The 21,512-nt window shown below is 45.3% G+C and overlaps 1 protein-coding gene and 1 long non-coding RNA gene across 17 annotated transcripts in view; both read right to left on the reverse strand.

Moving 5' to 3' along the window:
• The window catches only part of STAT3 (signal transducer and activator of transcription 3), an 87,559-nt gene that overhangs the window by 13,600 nt on the left and 52,447 nt on the right, over nucleotides 1-21,512 (reverse strand). For all 16 annotated transcript variants that reach the window (XM_074019646.1, XM_074019643.1, XM_074019644.1 and 13 more), the window contains 12 exons: nucleotides 20,310-20,408; nucleotides 13,397-13,492; nucleotides 12,813-12,894; nucleotides 12,528-12,622; nucleotides 12,200-12,351; nucleotides 8,378-8,536; nucleotides 8,160-8,252; nucleotides 5,647-5,706; nucleotides 4,260-4,289; nucleotides 4,067-4,160; nucleotides 3,923-3,970; nucleotides 567-650 (listed from right to left, as the gene is read on the reverse strand). In XM_074019646.1, coding sequence (XP_073875747.1) covers nucleotides 567-650; nucleotides 3,923-3,970; nucleotides 4,067-4,160; nucleotides 4,260-4,289; nucleotides 5,647-5,706; nucleotides 8,160-8,252; nucleotides 8,378-8,536; nucleotides 12,200-12,351; nucleotides 12,528-12,622; nucleotides 12,813-12,894; nucleotides 13,397-13,492; nucleotides 20,310-20,408 — 1,092 coding nt within the window. The remainder of the gene's footprint in view (nucleotides 1-566; nucleotides 651-3,922; nucleotides 3,971-4,066; nucleotides 4,161-4,259; nucleotides 4,290-5,646; nucleotides 5,707-8,159; nucleotides 8,253-8,377; nucleotides 8,537-12,199; nucleotides 12,352-12,527; nucleotides 12,623-12,812; nucleotides 12,895-13,396; nucleotides 13,493-20,309; nucleotides 20,409-21,512) is intronic.
• On the reverse strand, nucleotides 18,780-19,190 carry LOC141408819 (uncharacterized). Its single transcript, XR_012425852.1, has 2 exons — nucleotides 19,064-19,190; nucleotides 18,780-18,926 (listed from the first exon to the last, which is right to left on the reverse strand). It is a non-coding gene; the product is annotated as an uncharacterized lncRNA (long non-coding RNA).

Raw genomic sequence — 21,512 nt, forward strand, 5'->3', positions numbered from 1 at the left:
ATTTCTTTTTTTTTTTTTTTTTCTATTTTTTGAGACGGAGTCTTACTCTGTCGCCCAGGCTGGAGTGCAATGGCACAATCTCGGCTCACTGCAACCTCAGCCTCCCGGGTTCAAGTGATGCTCCTGCCTCAGCCTCCCGAGTAGCTGGGTTATAGGCACACGCCACCACGCCCAGTTAATTTTTGTATTTTTAGTAGAGATGGGGTTTCGTCATGTTGGCCAGGATGGTCTCGAACTCCTAACCTTGTGATCCGCCTGCCTTGGCCTCCCAAAGTGCTGGGATTACAGGGGTGAGCCACCACGCCCAGCCAATCAATTTCTAAATAGAAATTTTCATATCAAGTTTGCTGAAAGCTGAGTATACACACATCTTCTAAGCACTCAAGCAAGACTTTATTCTCAGATGCGATGCCAAGGATTTTTTTTTTGAGAAAAGTAAGCAAAAATAAATGCAGTGTTAAGCAAACAGTAATCATTCCACCTTCTCTTATAAAAATACCAGTGGAAGATTTTGTCCTGAGTCACCTCTGCATGTAGCCTCTCACCAATTCTGCTGCAGAACTCACCTCTAGGTCAATCTTGAGGCCTTGGTGATATACCTCTGTCTCAAAGGTGATCAGGTGCAGCTCCTCAGTCACAATCAGGGAAGCCTGCAGTAACAAGAAGGACACTCTTAGGCCAGCTGTGGTGGCTCATGCCTGTAATCCCAGCACTTTGGGAGGCCAAGGCAGGAGGATTGCTTGAGCCCAGGAGTTCGACCAGCCTAAGCAGCACAGCAAAACTCCATCTCTGCAAAAAATACAAAAATTAGCCGGGTGTGGTGGTGTACACCTATAGCCTCAGTTACTCGAGAGGCTCAGGTGGGAGGATGGCTTGAGCCTAGGAAATGGAAGCTGCAGTGAGCTATGATTGTACCACTCCACTCTAACTGGGGCAACAGAGTGAGACCCTGTCTTAAAAAAATATATATAAAAATAAAAGGCTGGGCGTGGTGGCTCATGCCTATAATCCCAGCACTTTGGGAGGCCGAGGTAGGCGGATCAAATGGTCAGGAGTTTGAGACCATCCTGGCCAATAATTTGGTGATTAGCTGGGCGTGGTGGCGGGCACCTGTAGTCCCAGCTACTCAGGAGGCTGAGGCAGGAGAACCGCTTGAACCCAGGAGGCAGAGGTTGCAGTGAGCCGAGATCGCGCCACTGAACTCCAGCCTGGGTGACAGAGCGAGACTCTGTCTAAATAAATAAATAGATAGATAGATAGATAGATAGATAGATAGATAGATAGAAATAGATAGATAGATAGATAGATAGATAGACAGACAGACAGACAGATAGATAGAGAAGGATGCTTTTCCTCAGAGAGAATGGCATTCAGTACTAACAGTCACAGCCAAGAAAAGGGACATGCCAAGCCTCACCACACCAAGAAGTGTTAAGTCACCATGTGGTCACAGACAAAGTGCCAGGGACACAACTTGCTTGGCACTTAATCTCTTCAACACCAAGAAACTCCAATGCTATCATCCTCAACCTAATCCCTTACTCATTTTGTATTATATTATTATATAGATCCAATCGGTTATTTGTAAAATACGTAAGGCACAAAGAATAACAAAACAATGTGAACCCACCATTCAATTTCAGGAAAAGTCCACCACTCCTGAAATTCTCTGGGTGCCCTTCCCCAACCCCATCCCCCTCCCTCCTCCCTCAGAAATAACTGCTATTTGTCTTTTGGGTTTATCATTTCCTAGCCTTTTTTTTTTTTTTTTTTTTTAACAGGTTTACCATATTTGTTTATCTAAGCAATGTAGGTATTGTTTAGTTTGGGACGTTTGTGAACCTTACACATATGGACTCCAATGAATTCTTTTGTGATTCACTTTTCACTTGATGTGAAATGAAGCCACATGGTTATGTGTATCTGCAATGTATTCCTTTTCACAGCTGCGTAGTATTCCATTGTGTCTACACCACAAATTATGTATTCATTCTAATGTTGATGGGTATTTATTTGGGTTGCATTTAGAGCTTAGAATCAGGCTGATTTCCACTTTATACATGTCTCCTGGGACATATATGCAAATATTTCTCTGCTATTAAATCCTGGGAATGGCACTGTTGGTTTACAGGGTATGTTCATTTTTATACTGCCAAATTGTTTTCCAAACTGACTATAATAATGTCTTACATCAGTACAGCAACCTTATTTTAAAGAAGAGCTGTCAATGAATTCTCAGAAATTGAATTCTAGGCGGGGCACAGTGGCTCATGCCTGTAATCCCAGCACTTTCAGAGGCCGAGATGGGTGGATCATGAGGTCAGGAGTTCAAGACCAGTCTGGCCAATATAGTGAAACCCTGTCTCTACTAAAAATGCAAAAATTAGCTGGGCATGGTGGCGCGTGCCTGTAGTCCCAGCTATTCGGGAAGCTAAGGCAGGAGAACTGCTTGAACCCAGGAGGCGGAGGTTGCAGTGAGCTGAGATCATACCACTGCACTCCAGCCTAGGCAACAGACTAAGACTCCGACTCAAAAAACAAAGAAAAAAGAAATTGAATTCTAATTCATTTTTAATACTCTTTTTCTAATTATAAAAGTAATATATTCAGTTTAAAATGCAAATATCACAGAGACAGTCTAGAATAGCCATGGACACAAACAGCAGCACTAATACATAGCACTGCTGGGTGTATATTCCTCCAGAATTTCTTAATATACATATGAATACACATGAGAGTTTAGTGTATTTTTAAAACACATATACTAATATACTATTCAAATTATTTTACATTTTGCTTTTTCTAAACATGTCATGTACATTTTCCTGTATCATTGCATACAGGTTACTTCACTCTACTGTCAAGTAAAATTCCACATTTTTTAAAAGGACTGCTATCTTATTTTATTTCATTTTATTTTATTTTAGAGACAGAGTTTCACTCTGTTGCCCAGGCTAGAGCGCAGTGGCAAAATCTCGGCTCACTGCAACCTCCACCTCCTGGGTTCAAGTCATTCTTGTGCCTCAGTCTCCCTGGTAGCTGGGACTACAGGTGCGCACCACCGTACCCAGCTAATTTTTGTATCTTTAGTTGAGCCGGGGTTTAACCATGTTGGCCAGGCTGGTCTCAAACTCCTGACCTCAAGTGATCTGCCTGCCTCGGCCTCCCAAAGTGCTGCTGGGATTACAGGTGTGAGCCAGCATGCCCAGTTAGAACTGCTACATTTTAAAGAGGAAGAATTGTTCAGGGGACAAATGTGAGAAAAAGAACAGGACATCACAATTTTAAAAAATGATTAAAAACTAGCTTTCAGTCACATTTACCTTTTTTTGTTTGTTTGTTTTTTAAAAGTTTATTCTTGACAATAAGAAGCCAATAATCTGAATCAATGAAAAGCAGAAAATAAGGGGGATAAAAAACAAGATGGGTTTTTGTTTGTTTTATTTTATTTACTCTTTTCCTAAGCAAGCTAACACAAGGTGGTCATTTATTTTAAAGTTTAACTCAGATCTGTTGATTTTACACCCCCTATCCCACCTCAGTGGGAGAGAAAAACAGGGCACTAAAAACGGAGCCAAGCAGGGTCAGCCGCAGGAGCTGGATGGGGAATTTGGAAAGCCCCAGGCAAGGTGGAAAGCTACTTTATAACACATGGGTGTGGAGAACAACTCAGCTAGGGACTTTCCACTTCTCCTTAAGGAGGAGCCAACTCCCAGACATTCATGGAAATGTTCCAAGCCAGAGAGCTTCCATGGCACATGGAACTTCTGTTCATGTCACTCTGGCCTGCTCGGACTTTCTGGAATAACTACAGCTGAAAGAACAGGTTGATGTTTCTAATTCTGGGGATTAAGAAGGATCTTTACCCCTTTCTCCCTCAAGGAAAACACCCCAGTTGTCTTTCATCCCCAACAAAACTTACATCACAATTGGCTCGGCCCCCATTCCCACATCTCTGCTCCCTCAGGGTCTGTAAGAAAAGAAAAAGCCAGGTGTCCTGTGAGGCTCTCCCCAGCCCACTCCCTCAGCCAGAGGCCCTTTGTGAAGGCGAGCTCCTCCCACATACCAAGTGTTTGAATTCTGCAGAGAGGCTGCCGTTGTTGGACTCTTCCATGTTCATCACTTTGGTGTTTGTGCCCAGAATGTTAAATTTCCGGGATCTGAATCACAGGAGAACAATCAACTATGTAGGCGACCGAGTAGCCAAAGGATGAAGTTAGGTTAAATGGAACAAAAGGAAGCCTCTAGGCTGAACTTACCCTCTGAGAGCTGCAACATCCCCAGAGTCTCTGTAAGAACACAGACCATTGTTAATAAAACAGGCTCCGTGTTTCTTCAAAAAGCCTACTTTGACCACCTGTTATTTACTCTCATGAAAAAACCTCTGTGCTCCTGGGCATTTCTTTAAAAAACGTAACACCTTTGTGTAGTAGGCACAGTTGGTTGCCTCCCCATAGGAAGGGGGGGAACCTATGTTTCATATTGCATATGTACTTATTAAACCTATCACCTTCATCAACTCCCTGATTTCATTATTTTCCAGTGCATTCTCATGAAATTTCCAGATAATTATATCAACTAAAAATAAGTATGCATTTTCTCTTTTCTTTCTTTTTTTTTTTTTGAGACAGAGTTTTGCTCTTGTTGCCCAGGCTGGAGTGCATGGCGTGATCTCGGCTCACCGCAACCTCCACTTCCTGAGTTCAAGCGATTCTCCTGCCTCAGCCTCCCGAGTAGCTGGGATTACAGGCATGCGCCACCACACCCGGCTAATTTTGTATTTTTAGTAGAGACAAGGTTTCTCTATGTTGGTCAGGCTGGTCTCGAACTCTCGAGCTCAGGTGATCTGCCCGCCTCAGCCTCCCAAAGTGCTGGGATTACAGGCGTGAGCCACCGTGCCCGGCCACATTTTCTCTTTCTAATGTCTTCAAAGGGTATGTGTATTTTACATCCTGAAAGGTATTATGAAATTTTGAGTATTCCAATATATGGTAAAGTGCGGAACAATTAAAAAAAAAGAGATCTATTCTTTCCACATGCTATGTATGGAAAGAATATATAACAACGTTTCAGTCAACAACAAACTGCATATATGAAGGTGGTCCCATAAGATTATAATGGAGCTGAAAAATTCCTTCTTCATTGAGATGTGTTACAATTGCCTGGTATTCAGCACAGTAACATACTGTACAGGTTTGCAGCCTATGACCAGCAGGCTCTGCTACATAGCATAGGTGGGCAGTAGGCTCTGCCACCCAGGTTTGTGTAAGGACTATATACTCTACAATGGTTGCACAACAAAATTGCCTAACGATACATTTTGCAGAATGTATCCTAGTCATTAATTAACACATAATCTCAGTCTTATATATAACATGCATGAATGACATGTACAAGTAAAAAACTAAATAAAGAAAAAGAGGGACTGGTAGTCACAATAGCAACCATAAATCAAATCTGTACCCCCAGCTTTGTGGCTTTGTTCAGGCACACAAATGACAATGCACCCCAAGCCTTTTGAAAACTTTTGTACACAAAATGAAGATCTCTGAATAAAGACAGAGTCTCTAGTTCAAATGATGTCTGTCAAAGTACTCATTTTTCCATTCCTCATTTGAAAAAAAGAGCTAAGATAGAAGTACTTACTTGTCAATGCACACTTTAATTTTAAGTTGATAATTTAACTCAGGGAATTTGACCAGCAACCTATTTAAAAAGAAAAAATCCAATGAAAAAAAAGTCAGTAGACTCTTCCATAACTTTTCTTAAAGAAATGTAAAATTCCTAATTCTTCATTTCTAATAGGTAAATAGGCCAAGCTGTCTGTAATTATAGACTCACATCTACAATCTCAGCACTGTGGGAGGCAAAGCTGGGAGGATCACTTGAGCCCAGGAGTTCCATAACAGTCTGGGCAACAAAGCGAGAGCCCACCTCTATAAAAAATGTAAAAATTAGCGGGGTGTGGTATCATGTACCTGTAGTAGCAGTTACTCAGGAGGCTGAGGCAAGAGGATCACTTGTGCCCAGGAGTTCAAGGCTACAGTGACTTATGATCATGCCACTGCACTCCAGCCTGGGTGACAGAGTGAGATCCTCTCTCTCCCGATCTCTCTTTTTTTCCTTTTTTTTTTTTTTGAGACGGAGTTTCACTCTTGTTACCCGGGCTGCAGTGCAGTGGCACAATCTCCATTCACCACAACCTCTGCCTCCTGGGTTCAAGTGATTCTCCTGCCTCAGCCTCCCAAGTAGCTGGAATTACAGGAGCGTGCCACCACATCCAGCTAATTTTGTATTTTTAGTAGAGACAGGGTTTCTCCGTGTTGGCCAGGCTGGTCTCGAACTCCCAACCTCAGGTGATCCACCCACCTCAACCTCCCAAAGTGCTGGGATTATAAGCGAGAGCCACCGCGCCCGGCCCCCATCTCTCTCTTTAAAAAAATTAAAATAGGGCCGGGCACGGTGGTTCATACCTGTAATCCTAGCACTTTGGGAGGCCAAGGCGGGTGGATCACAAGGTCAGGAGTTCAAGACCCACCTGGCCAAGATGGTGAAACCCCATCTCTACTAAAAGTATAAAAATCAGCCAGGCGTGGTGGCAGGTACCTGTAATCCCAGCTACTTGGGAGGCTGAGGCAGGAGAATCACTTGAACCTGGGAGGCGGAGGTTGCAGTGAGCCTCTACACTCTAGCCTCGGTGATAGAGCAAGACTCCATCTCGAAAAAAAAAAAAAAAAAAAAAATAGGCCAAGCATGGTGGCTCACAACTATAATCCCAGTACTTTTGGAGGCTGGGGCGGGTGGATCACCTGAGGTCAGGAGTTTGAGACCAGCCCGGACAATATGGAGAAACCCCGTCTCTACTAAAAATACAAAAATCAGCCAGGCATGGTGGAGTGTGCTAGTCCAGCTACTCAGGGAGACTGAGGCAGGAGAATCACTAGAACTCGGGAGGTGGAGGTTGCAGTGAGTCCAGTTCACACCACTGCACTCCAACCTGGCCGACAGAGTGAGACTGTCTCAAAAAAAAAAAAAAAAATTAGCTGGGTATAGTGGCAAGCACCTCTAGTCCCAGCTACTCAGGAGGCCGAGGCACAAGAATCACTTGAACCTGGGAGGTGGAGGCTGCAGTGAACTGAGATCACACCACTGCACACCAGCCTGGGTGAGAGTGAGACCCTGTCTTAAAAACAAAGGATGAATATCGTCCCTTCAAGCCAAAGGTACTGAGAAAACGCCTGAGAACTAACAACTTAAAGCTGTGAGAGATTCGCAAAAGGACAATCAAAGCCATATAATGAAAAATATTTGGCCGGGCGTGGTGGCTCAAGCCTGTAATCCCAGCACTTTGGGAGGCCGAGACGGGCGGATCACGAGGTCAGGAGATCGAGACCATCCTGGCTAACACAATGAAACCCCGTCTCTACTAAAAATACAAAAAAATTAGCCGGGCGAGGTGGCGGGCGCCTGTAGTCCCAGCTACTCGGGAGGCTGAGGCAGGAGAATGGCGTAAACCCGGGAGGCGGAGCTTGCAGTGAGCCGAGATAGCGCCACTGCACTCCAGCCTGGGCGACAGAGCGAGACTCCGTCTCAAAAAAAAAAAAAAAAAAAAAAAAGAAAAATATTACAGGAACACATGCTGGCATTTTGTTCTATTAATCCTGAAACCCAACACCATACTAAGTTTCTGAGGAGGGAAATTTCGCTGCAGAAGGTCAAAACGCCAGCACACCTGTTCTGACTTGAGTGTGAAAGTAACACCTCACCCTACAGGCCCACCACCCACCTGCCCTGGGGCCTCTCAGCTTCCCCATCACTAAGCCTTACTCTTTCCCTTAAAATCCACAGGGAAGCATAGCCTCAAAGAACAGAAAATAGATGACATTATTTTGTCCCTTGGGCAGAAGGAGAAGCTGTGGTCTGAGACTCCAGGTCTGCAATCATAGGAATATGCCCAGGTACCTTCGAAAAGATGACTGCTCTTTTGCTTTTGACATCAGAATCAGAGAGCAAGCAGCTAGTATGGAAACAAATTTCATATGCACAACAGTGTACTGCCTGTGACACCACACCTGGAAAGAATGACCCTGGCCACCAACTCTACCCTAATGGTGTCCCTCAGTAAAATCGCTACTGGAAACAGGAGTGGCGTGGCCTACCTGACTTTGGTAGTGAACTGGACGCCGGTCTTGATGACAAGGGGCCGGTCGGGATGCATGGGCATGCAGGGCTGCCGCTCCACTACAAAGGCACTGAGGAAAGAGAAGATGGGCTCACACGCCACGGCCGCGACTGGAAGTCAGCCCGCCTCTCACTCTACCACATGAGTCTTTAGGTGTTTTTTAGATGAGGGAAAGGGACAAGGATGCTAAGTTACCTTTTCATTAAGTTTCTGAACAGCTCCACGATTCTCTCCTCCAGCATCGGCCGGTGCTGTACAATGGGGTCCCCTTTGTAGGACACTTTTTGCTGCAACTCCTCCAGTTTCTTAATTTGTTGACGGGTCTGAAGTTGAGATTCTGCTAATGACGTTATCCTGCCAATAAATTAAGAAAGGTGTTAATTACCAAAGTGAATGTATATAGGTGAGATGGAGAAGGGGCAGGAAATACTGGAGACATGGAGACCTCTACAATAAGAACAAGGAATATTTTTAATTGTGGTGAAATATACATAGCATGAAATTTACAATTTTTTATCTTAAGTTTACAGTTCAGTGACATTAAGAAAAGAGGAATTATTCACCACGTTGGGTGGATGCTGAAAATAAATAAATAAATAATTTGTTATTATTTGTTTACTTATTTTTTGAGCTGGAGCGCAGTCGTGCAATCTCAGCTCACTGTAACCTCCACCTCCCGGGTTCAAGCGATTCTCCTGCCTGAGCCTCCTGAGGGATTACAGGTGTAAGCCACTGTGCCTGGCCTATTTATTTATTTATTTATTTGAGACAGAGTCTCACTCTGTTGCCTAGGCTGGAGTGCAGTGGTGTAATCTCAGCTCACTGCAACCTCCGCCTCCCAGGTTCAAGTGATTCTCCTGCCTCAGTCTCCCAAGTAGCTAGGATTACAGGCACCCACCACCACTCCTGGCTAATTTTTATATTTTTAGTAGAGATGGGATTTTGCCATGTTGGCCAGGTTGGTCTTGAACTCCTGACCTCAGGTGATCCACCTGCCTCAATATCCTGAAGTGCTGGGATTAGAGGTGTGAGCCACTGCGCCTGGCCAGAAAATAATTTATTTTATCTTTTATTACTAGTTCCTTCCTAAAATCTCAAATCTCTAAGAGGGGCCTGGGCATAAAAGTATTAAAATTTATACCACTAGGAGGCATTGATGGAGTTATCATTGGAAAATGACAAGCATCTGAGCCCAGATATGCAGAACATGAAATATGAAATTTAGCACTTACCTTATTCATCCTAACTTGTCTATGAACACAGACAGCTCACAAAGATGGATTTGAGCCAGCTCTGTTCTGTCACACACTATCTGTGCAAGTTTTGCCAGGCCCTTCACCATCATGGGCCTTAGCTTCCCCTCTCATGAAGAGAAGGGCTTGAACTACTGAGCCCTTTATTTTCTTTCTTTTTTTTTTTTTGAGGCAGGGTCCCACTCTGTGGCCCAGTGCAGTGTAATGGCATGATCATAGCTCACTGCCTCCTCCAACTCCTGGACACGAGTGATCCTCCTACCTCGGCTTCCTGAGTAGCTAGAACTACAGGTGTGTGCCACCATGCCTGTTTAGTTTTTGGAGATGGAGTCTCACTCTTGTCACCCAGGCTGAAGTGTAATGGCACATGTCTAGTTTTTTAAATTTTTGTAGGAATGGGACCTCACTTTGTTGCCCAGGCTGGTCTCAAACTCCTGGGTTCAAGCAATCCTCCTGATTCTGCCTCCCAAAGCACTGGGATTTATAGGCGTGAGCCACGACACCCAATCCCCATAAACCTTTTCAATGTCAGCCTTCAACTGATCAAAGGACACAACATTATGTTTCAAGACATTGATAACACGCACAAGGAATAAGTGAATAGAGAGTAAGAAAAAGCTCATTAAATCTATCTCCAGGAATAAAGAATATTAGGCCAGGCACAGTGGGTCACACCTGTAATCCCAGAAATTTGAGAGGCCGAGGCAGGTGGATCGCTTGAGACCAGGAGTTTGAGACCAGCCTGGCCAACATGGTGAAACCCCATCTGTACTAAAACACAAAAAAATAGCCAGGCATGGTGGCATGGGCCTGTAATCCTGGCTACTTGGAAGGCTGTGGCTAAGAATGGCTTGAACCTGGGAGGAGAAGGTTGCAGCAAGCCATGATCGTGTCACTGCACTCTAACCTGGGTGACAAAGTGAGACTCTAGTCTCAAAAAAAAAAAAAAAAAAAAAAAGAATAGAGAAGTTTAGCATCATTCCATCATTCTTTGATGGTTTATCACTAGTGTAATAAACCAAAAGACTAGAAAGACAGAAAGTGAAAGGAGAGGGAGAAGGACTGCTGCAGGGATTTCTGAACTCCCTAACTCTTTTCTGGCACTTCTATCCTCCCATTCCCAGAACTTAAGCTTCTTCGTTCCCTGGTCAGGAAGCATGTAAAACTGCTTTCAGTAAATTAACAACACTCGGGGTTAGTGAGGATATGAATAGACAGGCATTCTCATGTAGAGTTGCCCTAAATTTCCAGTTCAGGCTCTGTATCTCAAGTGTCTCCTAGGGCAAGCTGGTGCAACATGCTCACTATAGGGCCTTGCACATGAAGGGTGTGCAGTAAGATTTACTGGATGAAGGTAAAAGTGCAGATTACAGAAAAGCATATAAAGATCCTGGGCTGGGCACAGCAGCTCACATCTATAATTCCAGCGCTTCTGAGAGGCCAAAGTGGGATGATCCCTTGAGCCCAGGAGTTTGAGACCAGTCCAGGCAACAAAGTAAGACCCTGTCTCTATAAAAAATTTAAGAATTAGCCAGGTGTGGTGATGCACACCTGTAGTCCCAGCTACTCAGAAGGCAAAGGTGGGAAGATTGCTTGAGCCCAGGAGGTCAAGGCTCCAGTGAGCCATGATTGCATCACTGTACTCTAGACTGGGTAACACAGTGAGACCCTGACTCCAAAAAAAGAAAAAAAAATGATCCTGCTAATATAAACTGTATAAATTTCTGTCTTTATGTGTATATACATAATGACAGATGTCTAGACTGCGCGTCAACTAAAATTTTAACTACCAGTACTGCTGATGATTTAATTTAAAAATCTTTTCTTCGGCCAGGTGCGGTGGTTCACGCCTGTAATCCCAGCACTTTGGGAGGCCGAGACGGGCGGATCAGGAGATTGAGACTATCCTGGCCAACACAGTGAAACCCTGTCTCTACTAAAAATACAAAAATTAGCCGGGCATAGTGGCGGGCGCCTGTAGTCCCAGCTACTTGGTAGGCTGAGGCAGGAGAATGGCGTGAACCTGGGAGGCGGAGCTTACAGTGAGGGGAGATCGCGCCACTGCACTCCAGCCTGGGCAACAGAGCGAGACTCCATCTCAAAAAAAAAAAAAAAATTTTTTTTCTTCACTTGATTAATTTTCTGTATTTGGATTTTTCCCCTTAAAAAGGGCATGCGTTGTTTTAGATTACTAAAATAACTAAAATTAAAAGTTTTGTTTATCTGTTAAATACAGTTAAACCAAAAGCCTTAATTGAATCAAGTAAAATATACTTAAAATATAATAATATAAATACATTTTTTTAAACAAAGTTTCTCCAAATAAAGTAAAAACTTTATTTTATTTTTATTTTTTTGAGATGGAGTCTCACTGTGTCACCCAGGCTGGTTGGCATCCGGTAGTGCGATCTCGGCTCACTGCAACCTCCATATCCCAGGTTCAAGTGATTCTCCTGCCTCAGCTGCCCAGAGTAGCTGGGACTACAGGCATGCACCACCATGCCCGGCTAATTTTTATGTTTTTAGCAGAAATGGGTTTTCACCATGTTAGCCAGGCTGGTCTCCAACACCTGACCTCAAGTGATCCGCCCATCTTGGCCTCCGCCCAGCCGAAATAAAATAAAAACTTTAATTATTGGGTTAAATTTGAATATGGAAAAGTCCCCACGTTGGAGATAGAGTACCAATTCTGTGGGCCTGCAGTTAAGATCAGAATTCAATCTAGCTTTCGAGAAAGAAAGGAAAAGCTTCTTTCATCCTTTACCAGTTTTCTAGCCGATCTAGGCAGATGTTGGGTGGACCTCCAATGCAGGCAATCTGTTGCCGCCTCTTCCAGTCAGCCAGCTCCTCGTCTGTGAGAGTTTTCTGCACGTACTCCATCGCTGACAAAAGCCCCGCCAGCTCACTCACGATGCTCTGGTTGGAAACCAAAACAAAGTCAGAAAACATTTCCTCAGACAGTCTCTAACCACATTCTTTAGTCAACTCCAGAGCAGGAACTTCTTAGAAACCAAGCAAGTTCTGCCACAAGATGCTGAAATCCCGCAAGTGAGCGAGACACACAGGGGAAGTGGTCCGACCGATGCCCTTACTCTCCGCATCTGGTCCAGCGCAGTGAGCATCTGTTCCAGCTGCTGCATCTTCTGCCTGGTCACTGACTGGTTGTTTCCATTCAGATCTTGCATGTCTGCGGAGGAAGGAAAAACTCCTTGACCTGAGGGAATACTCCTGTCCTTAATGACCAGGCTCCTTTGAGCACCCGTAACTCCCTTGCGCCCCGACCGCCTTAAGATCTAAGAGTTAAGACAAATGACTCTTTCAACTCAACAACACAAACTCACTTTCTAGAGATTTTAACGTCTCTAATATTCACTTGCCTCCTTGACTCTTGAGGGTTTTATAGTTGAAATCAAAGTCATCCTGGAGATTCTCTACCACTTTCATTTTCTGTTCTAGATCCTGTTTAAAATAAGTAAACAAAAAAACAGAAGTAAAAAAAGATTTCCTTGGGAACAGAAAAAATAACGTATCGGAGGAGAATTCAAATGAAGCCAAAACCTCAAAAAAGATACATGGAGGACTTGCAGGCAGTATCCCCAAGAGAAGGCTCCCTGGTGGCCAGGCGCAGTGGCTCACGCCTGTAATCCTAGCACTTTGAGAGACTGAGTTGGGAGGATCACTTGAGCCCAGGAGTTTGAGATCAGCCTGGGCAACACAGGGAGACCCCCATCTCTACAAAATTTTGTTTTAAATTAGCTGGGCGTGGTGGTGCACGCCTGCGGTCCTGGTTACTTGGGAGGATGAGGTAAGAGAACTGCTTGGGCCTGAGAGGTCAAGGCTGCAGTGAGCTGTGATCATGCCACTGCAGCCCAGCCTGAGCAGCAAAGCAAGACCTTGTCTCAAAAAAAAAAAAAAAAAAATTAATAAAAGCTCCCTGCCCAAGGCTTGTAACTTGCATCACCTGTACTCTCTTCCGGACATCCTGAAGGTGCTGCTCCAGCATCTGCTGCTTCTCCGTCACCACAGCTGCTGTGGGGTGGTTGGCCTGGCCCCCTTGCTGCCAAAAAGGAGGTCAATGCACATGTGAACACAGAAATATGGGGAGAGGAATACCCCATATTTGGCTTGAGATGCCGCTGCCATCATGAGAGGAAGGGAAACAGAGGCAGTGGTGCTGTCACTATACAGGTGACACTACATAGGTCATACCATAAACCCCCTCTATGAACTGCACTAAGAGACCACATGTTCAGCTAAGATATGCTCTATGCCTTCGAAAAGCTTATGGGCAAGCATGCCAAAAAATTCACAACAATTTATGACAGCAGATGTTGGATGTCTACTTAAACATGGTGTCCAGTATATTTCTGAGGGATAATAAAAAAAAGTCCTGCCCTAGGGATGAAATTCCATATCAAAAGATATCTCAGGGAGAAGGGGAGGCTGGTACCTTGGAAAAGGTCAAATAGCACACGGAAAAAGAAAAAGAAGAAAGAAGGCCAGATGTAGCAGCTCATACCTATAATCTCAGCACTTGGGAAGGCTGAAGTGGGAGGACTGTTTGAGGCCAGGAATTCAAAACTAGCCTAGTCAACATAGTAAGGCCCCATCTCGAATGAATGAATGAATTAATTAATTAAAGAAATAAAAAAAAATAGCATATGAAACTTAAAAATTACAGGTTTGTGGCCGGGCGCGGTGGCTCACGCCTGTAATCCCTGAACTTTGGGAGGCCGAGGCGGGCGGATCACGAGGTCAGGGGATCAAGACCATCCTGGCTAACACAGTGAAACCCCGTCTCTACTAAAAATACAAAAAAATTAGCCGGGCGAGGTGGCGGGCGCCTGTAGTCCCAACTACTGCGGAGGCTGAGGCAGGAGAATGGCGTGAACCTGGGAGGCGGAGCTTGCAGTGAGCCGAGATCGGCCACCGCACTCCAGCCTGGGCGACAGAGTGAGACTCCGCCTCAAAAAAAAAAAAAAAAATTACAGGTTTGTGCCCGGTGCAGTGGCTCATGCCTGTAATCCCAGCACTTTGGGAGGCCAAGGCGGGCGGATTACCTGAGGTTTGGAGTTTGAGACCAGCCTGACCAACATGGAGAAACCCCGTCTCTACTAAAAATACAAAGTTAGCTGAGCGTGGTGGCGCGTGCCTGTAATCCCAGCTACTCGGGAGGCTGAGGCAGGAGAATCGCTTGAACCTGGGAGGTGGAAGTTGTGTTGAGCCAAGACTGCGCCACTGCACTCCAGCCTGGGCAACAAGAGTGAAACTCCATCTCAAAAAAAAAAAAAAATTACAGGTTTGGGCTGGGCATGGTGGCTCCCACCTATAATCCCAGCACTTTGGGAACCAAGGCAGGAGGATCACTTGAGGCTGGGAGTTTGAGATCAGCCCAGAGAACATAGAGAGAGACCCCATCTCAATCAAAAAAAAAAAAAAAAAATTTTTTTAAATTAGCTGGGCGTGGTGGCATATACGTACTAGCTACTTGGGAGGCTGAGGTGGGAGGATCACTTACGTCCAGAAGTTTGAGGCTGCACTAGAGCCAGTTTTATGGGCAACCATTCTCTTCCTTTCCCATGGTCCCTATCCAAGCCCATAGAATACAAACTTCTTAGAAGTTTTGGGAAGGTGACCCATGCCCCTACCCCTACTACTTCCCACAGTGACAGTGACTCACCTGATTGGTAAGATGGAGAGAAAGACTCTGTGCACACACAGATCTTCAAAGAACCCAGCACCAAGCTGGTGCCTCCCTCCTCTCACTCTTGCCTTACTAGGGCCCACCACAAGCAAGAGCAGCAGCCTGGTTGCTAGAAGCAGGTCTAGAGGCCTATCCCTCTGCCTTCAGTGAGTATTGGTCTATGGCGGCTGAAGCTCCATATGGATGGCTGGGGTGGCGTGAGGGTGCTGCTCTGCACACCCAGGCTCTCCCCACACCAAGATCTAACTCAGGGCACAGGCTTCGGAAAGCCCCTATGGTTACCAGCTCAAGCCACACTTTCCATTCTAGTTTTACCTATACAGCTGATGTTTTAATCTTCATTCCACTCCCATGTCTATTTCTCAAGTAGGACTACACTTAAAGGGGGAAAACATGTGATTAATGATCACCCACAGAAACCCACCTCTAATACCTTTATAAAAAACTTCACTGGCTCCCCACTGCTTCCAGCTGTAAACATCTCAGGCCAACACAGAAAGCTGTTTCACACAATTGATAACTTAAACTTTCCCTCCCTGTGCTTCGGTCGCCCCAAACTCCCCACTCTTTCCTGCATGCAATGTGTTTCCACACTCCCTCCCCACCCGCTATCCACTCAGCCTGGCCTGGGCTTTAGCCCAAACACACCTGAACTCACTCACCTTCAAATTCAGTTCAAATGTTTCCTTTCCTGCAAAATCTTTTTTTTTTTTTTTTTTTTTTTTTTTGAGACGGAGTCTCGCTCTGTCGCCCGGGCTGGAGTGTAGTGGCTGGATCTCAGCTCACTGCAAGCTCCGCCTCCCGGGTTTATGCCATTCTCCTGCCTCAGCCTCCCGAGTAGCTGGGACTACAGGCGCCCGCCACCTCGCCCGGCTAGTTTTTTGTATTTTTTTAGTAGAGACGGGGTTTCACCGTGTTAGCCAGGATGGTCTCGAACTCCCGACCTCGTGATCCGCCCATCTCGGCCTCCCAAAGTGCTGGGATTACAGGCTTGAGCCACCGCGCCCGGCCTCCTGCAAAATCTTATTCAACTTCCTTAGACAAAATGACACACATCCTCTTCTGAGTTTTTCTCACTTTGAGTGTTTGTGTACTTATAATCCCGACTAGCCTGACAGCCCCTGGTAGCAGGGTACATCCATTCTTCTATCTTTAACCCATTCTAGACACTTAAGAGCATGCCAGATATCATAAACAGAAAAAATAGCAGTGAGGCCTGGGTTGAGGCCACAAATATCCAACTTACAGCTTCATATCAGGGGTTGCAAACTTTTTCTCTAAGGGACAGAAGGTAAATATTTTTGGCTTCCTGGGTCATATAGTCCCTGCCACAAATAGCCCTGCCACTGCAGCACAAAAGCAGCCACAGATAATGCATAAATAACCGAGTGTGGCTGGGTTCTGAAAAAACCTCATTTACAAAACAGCAGCAGGCTGGATTTGGGCCACGGTCACAGTTTGCAGACCCCTAATCCATCCAATTGAAAACATCCTTGGGATACCTTTGGCTTTCCTACCTCCCATGGTAAGTTGGAGTCTCTATCCAAATTGACTTAAACCACATATTTTTATATTGTGGAGCAGGATAAAATACAAAGGTTTTCCGTAACAGAAAATCCTAGTGCTGCCTGGGCAAGTGCCTGTGTGCTAACCTCTTGGGCTAAAGGGCACTGCACAGTAAATGTTATCTACCACCTCACTCACACCTGAGCATATCAGTTTTCTGCTTAAAATTCCTCACTGGGGCCGGGCACAGTGGCTCATGCCTGTGATCCCAGCACTTTGGGAGGCCGAGGTGGACGGATCACCTGAGGTCAGGAGTTCGAGACCAGCCTGGTCAACATGGTGAAACCCCATCTCTACCAAAAATACAAAACATTCTTCACTGGGTCCCCATTTCCTACAGTAATGGTGAGGGTGATGATAGTGATATCAGCAGCAGCAGAAAGCAGTTAAATTGTTTTGCATTTATGTGTCAGATACTGTTCTAAGCATTTTACATGTATGAATTCTTTTTTTTTTTTTGAGACGGAGTCTTGCTCTGTAGCCCGGGCTGGAGTGCAGTGGCCGGATCTCAGCTCACTGCAAGCTCCGCCTCCCGGGTTTACGCCATTCTCCTGCCTCAGCCTCCGGAGTAGCTGGGACTACAGGCGCCCGCCACCTCGCCCGGCTAGTTTTTTGTATTTTTAGTAAAGACGGGGTTTCACGGTGTTAGCCAGGATGGTCTCGATCTCCTGACCTCGTGATCTGCCCGTCTCGGCCTCCCAAAGTGCTGGGATTACAGGCTTGAGCCACCGCGCCCGGCCACATGTATGAATTCTATGAAGAAGGTATAATTATCACTCCCACTGGAGGAACAGAGAGAGTAAAAATTGTTACAGAGCAAGTGGCAGGGCTGTGGGTTCATATCAAAGCAGTTGGCTCCTTGTGGTAAACTGCTCTTCCAGAGCCCCACTGCTTGGCATGACTAATTAAAACATCATCACGTGGCCTTGACTAACTCATCTTCCCGACCCAATCAGATGCCGAACTTTCTATACTTCTCCCAAGAATACATGTTTCTGTTTCTGTCTTTGAACATGATCTTCTTTCTGCCTGGAGAGCTCTCTCTCATCAGTTGATGAGCCCAGGAGTTCAACACCAGCCTGGGAAACACAGCAAGAGCCCACCTCTACCAAAAAAAAAAATTAGTTGGGCATGGTGGCATATGCCTGTAGTCCCAGCTACTCATAAGGCTGAGGCAGGAGGCAGGAGGATCACAAGGGTCCAGGTGGTTGAGGCTGCAGTGAGCTGTGATCACACCGCTGCACTACAGCCTGGGTGACAGAGTGAGACTGTCTCAAAAAACAAAAGGTTACAATGGTAAATTTGAAATGTAATGTTATGTGTATTTCACCACAATTTTTTAAAAAGCAGGGGGTCAGGGAGAAAAAGAAAAAATGTCCCTGATTATAGGATATTAAAGAAAGTAAAACCCTTCACAGAAAGTAAAAAAGTCTCCTATGACCAACTACTTTAATGATTTAGTATATATGTTTCCAGATATTTTCCCATATATACCAATAGTATATGCAAATTGCATACATTTCATTTTACTATTATGAATCAGATCTTTGCTTTCTTTTTTTTTTTTTTTTTTCAGACAGTCTTGCTCTGTCGCCCAGGCTGGAGTGCAGTGGCACAATCTCAGCTCACTGCAACCTCTGTCTCCCAGGTTCAAGCGATTCTCCTGCCTCAGCTTCCTGAGTAGCTGGGACTACAGGCGCGTACCACCATGCCCAGCTAATTTTTGTATTTTTAGTAGAGATGGGGTTTCACCACGTCGGCCAGGATGGTCTCAATCTCTTGACCTCGTGGATCCACCCACCATGGCCTCCCAAAGTGCTGGGATTACAGGTGTGAGACACCATTGCCTGGCCCAGATCTTTACTTTCATTACATCTTCTAATAGGTTACTAATGCCACTGTATACAGGAACTGCAGATTCTGAAAATATTTATCTCGTATACAATGGCCTTTCTAAACCTTGCTAGTTCTAATTGTTATTGTTAGTTTTGTTTCTCTTGGATCTTCTAGGAAGACCTGTCTATCTGTAAATAATAAGAATTCTGTCCCTTGCTTTCCAATATTTGTACCCTCATTTCTTTTTTTTTTTTTTTTGGGATAGGCTGGATCCTTCAGAAAAGTATCAAGAGTAAAAGACATCCTTATCTTTTGCAGTTTTACTGAGAATAGTGTTTCACTACTGTGCATCATGCTTAATTAAGCCAGGCGTGGTGGCTCACACCTGTAATCCCAGCACTTTGGGAGGCCGCAGCAGATGGATCATGAGGTCAGGAGATCAAGACCATCCTGCCTAACAAGGTGAAACTTCGTCTCTACTAAAAAAAATACAAAAAATTAGCCAGGCGTGGTGGCACACACCTGTAGTCCAGCTACTCGGGAGGCTGAGGCAAGAGAATCAACTTGAACCTGGGAGGTGGAGGTTGCAGTGAGCCAAGATGGCGCCACCGCACTCCAGCCTGGGCGACAGAGCAAGACTCTGTCTCAAAAAAAAAAAGAAAAAAATAGAGATGAGTTCTCGCTATGTTGCCCCAGCTGGTCTTGAACTTCTGAGGCTCAGCAATCTGCCTGTCTCAGCCTCCCAAAGTGCTGGGATTACAGGTGTGAGCCACTACTCCTGGCTGTTTTTTAGGTTTTGATATGAGGATTTTTCCAGCCTCATAAAATAAGCTGGAAACATCTCTTGTTTTCCTATACTTTGGAAAAGTTTGAATGATATTGGAATAATCTGTACTATGAAAGTTTGTCAGAACAGGCCGGGCACAGTGGCTCACGCCTGTAATCTCAGCACTTTGGGAGGCCGAGGTGGGCGGATCACCTGAGGTCGGGAGGTCTCCAACATGGAGAAACCCCGTCTCTACTAAAAATACAAAATTAGCCAGGTGTGGTGGCGCGTGCCTATAATCCCAGCTACTCGGGAGACTGAGGCAGGAGAATCACTTGAACCCTGGAGGTGGAGAGCCGAGATCGCGCCATTGCACTCTAGCCTGGGTAACAGGAGCAAAACTCCTTCTCAAAAAAAAAAAAAAAAAAAAAAAAAGTTTGTCAAACCATTAGGTCTGTTGGATTCTTTTGGTGGAACTTTCTTTTTTTAGAGTTTTTTCAATGTATTTTGGGGGGTGGAACTTTCTTTTTTTTAAGAGTTTTTCACGGCCGGGCGCGGTGGCTCAAGCCTGTAATCCCAGCACTTTGGGAGGCCGAGATGGGCGGATCACGAGGTCGGGAGATCGAGACCAGCCTGGCTAACACGGTGAAACCCCGTCTCTACTAAAAAATACAAAAAACTAGCCGGGCGAGGTGGCGGGCGCCTGTAGTCCCAGCTACTCGGGAGGCTGAGGCAGGAGAATGGCGTGAACCCGGGAGGCGGAGCTTGCAGTGAGCTGAGATCCGGCCACTGCACTCCAGCCTGGGTGACAGAGCGAGACTCCGTCTCAAAAAAAAAAAAAAAAAAAAAAAAAAAAAGAGTTTTTCGATGTATTTTTATGATTATTGATCTATTTAATTTATTTTCTTTCTCTTTTAGTAGATCTAATAATTTATCTCATTATAAAGTTGTTTGATTTTCCATTCCTCCCAGACCAGGGATTTGTTTTGTCTCAGGTCTCACCTGGGCCGCAGTGGCTGCAGTCTGTAGGAGGCGTGACTCTTCCCACAGGCACCGGGCCACAATCCGGGCAATCTCCATTGGCTTCTCAAGATACCTGCTCTGTAAGTAGGAGAGAAAGAGAATGAAAATCAGTAGCAGACCATGGAGATGTGGACTGAACTGCGGCACCTTAAAACTAATGTATTCATCAAGGAAAGCATTTACTCTAGGAAAGAACAGAACAAAGGCTTCAGAGCCTGGGTGAAGGCTCTCTGTGGGTGGGCAAAGGGGAGGTCGTTACTATTTCTGTAACAGAAGGCACACTAGCCTGAGTCTTTTTTTTTTTGAGACTGGGTCTCACTCTGTCCACCAGGCTGGAGTGCAGTGGCGCAATCACAGCTTACTGCAGCTTCGACCTCCCAGGCTCAAGTGATTTTCTCACCTCAGCCTTCTGAGTAGTTAAGACTACAGGTACATGCCACCACAACTGGCTAGTTTTTGAAAACAAAATTCTGTAGAGATGGTGTCTCGTTATGCTGCCCAGGCTGGTCTCAAACTCCCGGGCTCAAGCAATCCTCCCACCTCAACCTCCTAAGGTGTTGGGATTACAGGCGTGAGCCACCATGCCTGGCCTTGTCTGAGTCTTTACACAGTATGCTATCCTGCTCTTGCAGGGAAGCAACTGACTTATTCAAGAAGTATCCCATTACGGTCAAACCTTTAACATGTAACAGTGAGAGTCATCTTCCTATCAGTGGACCCGGTTAACATGCTAACATGTATGATTAATGTAACAATCACTTTATGATCAGGCATGGTAGCTCATGCCTGTAATTCCAGCACTTTGGGAGGCCGAGGCGGGTGGATCACGAGATCAGGAGATCGAGATCATCCTGGCTAACATGATGAAACCCCGTCTCTACTAAAAATACAAAAAATTAACCAGGCATGGTGGCGGGCGCCTGTAGTCCCAGCTACTTGGGAGGCTGAAGCAGGAGAATAGCGTGAACCCGGGAGGTGGAGCTGGCGGTGAGCCGAGATCATGCCACTGCACTCCAGCCTGGGCGACAGAGCGAGACTCCATCTCAAAAAAAAAAAAAACAAAACAATCACTTTATTACTTCAACTATGACAAAAGAAGTGATTCTCAGGTAATGATGCTCACGGGTAAGTATACAGAGCTTTGAGAAAGGACTAATTACTTCTCCTGTAATTGAAAATACA

This window comes from Macaca fascicularis, chromosome 16 (assembly GCF_037993035.2).
Source record: "Macaca fascicularis isolate 582-1 chromosome 16, T2T-MFA8v1.1".
NCBI classification, from domain to species: domain Eukaryota; kingdom Metazoa; phylum Chordata; class Mammalia; order Primates; family Cercopithecidae; genus Macaca; species Macaca fascicularis.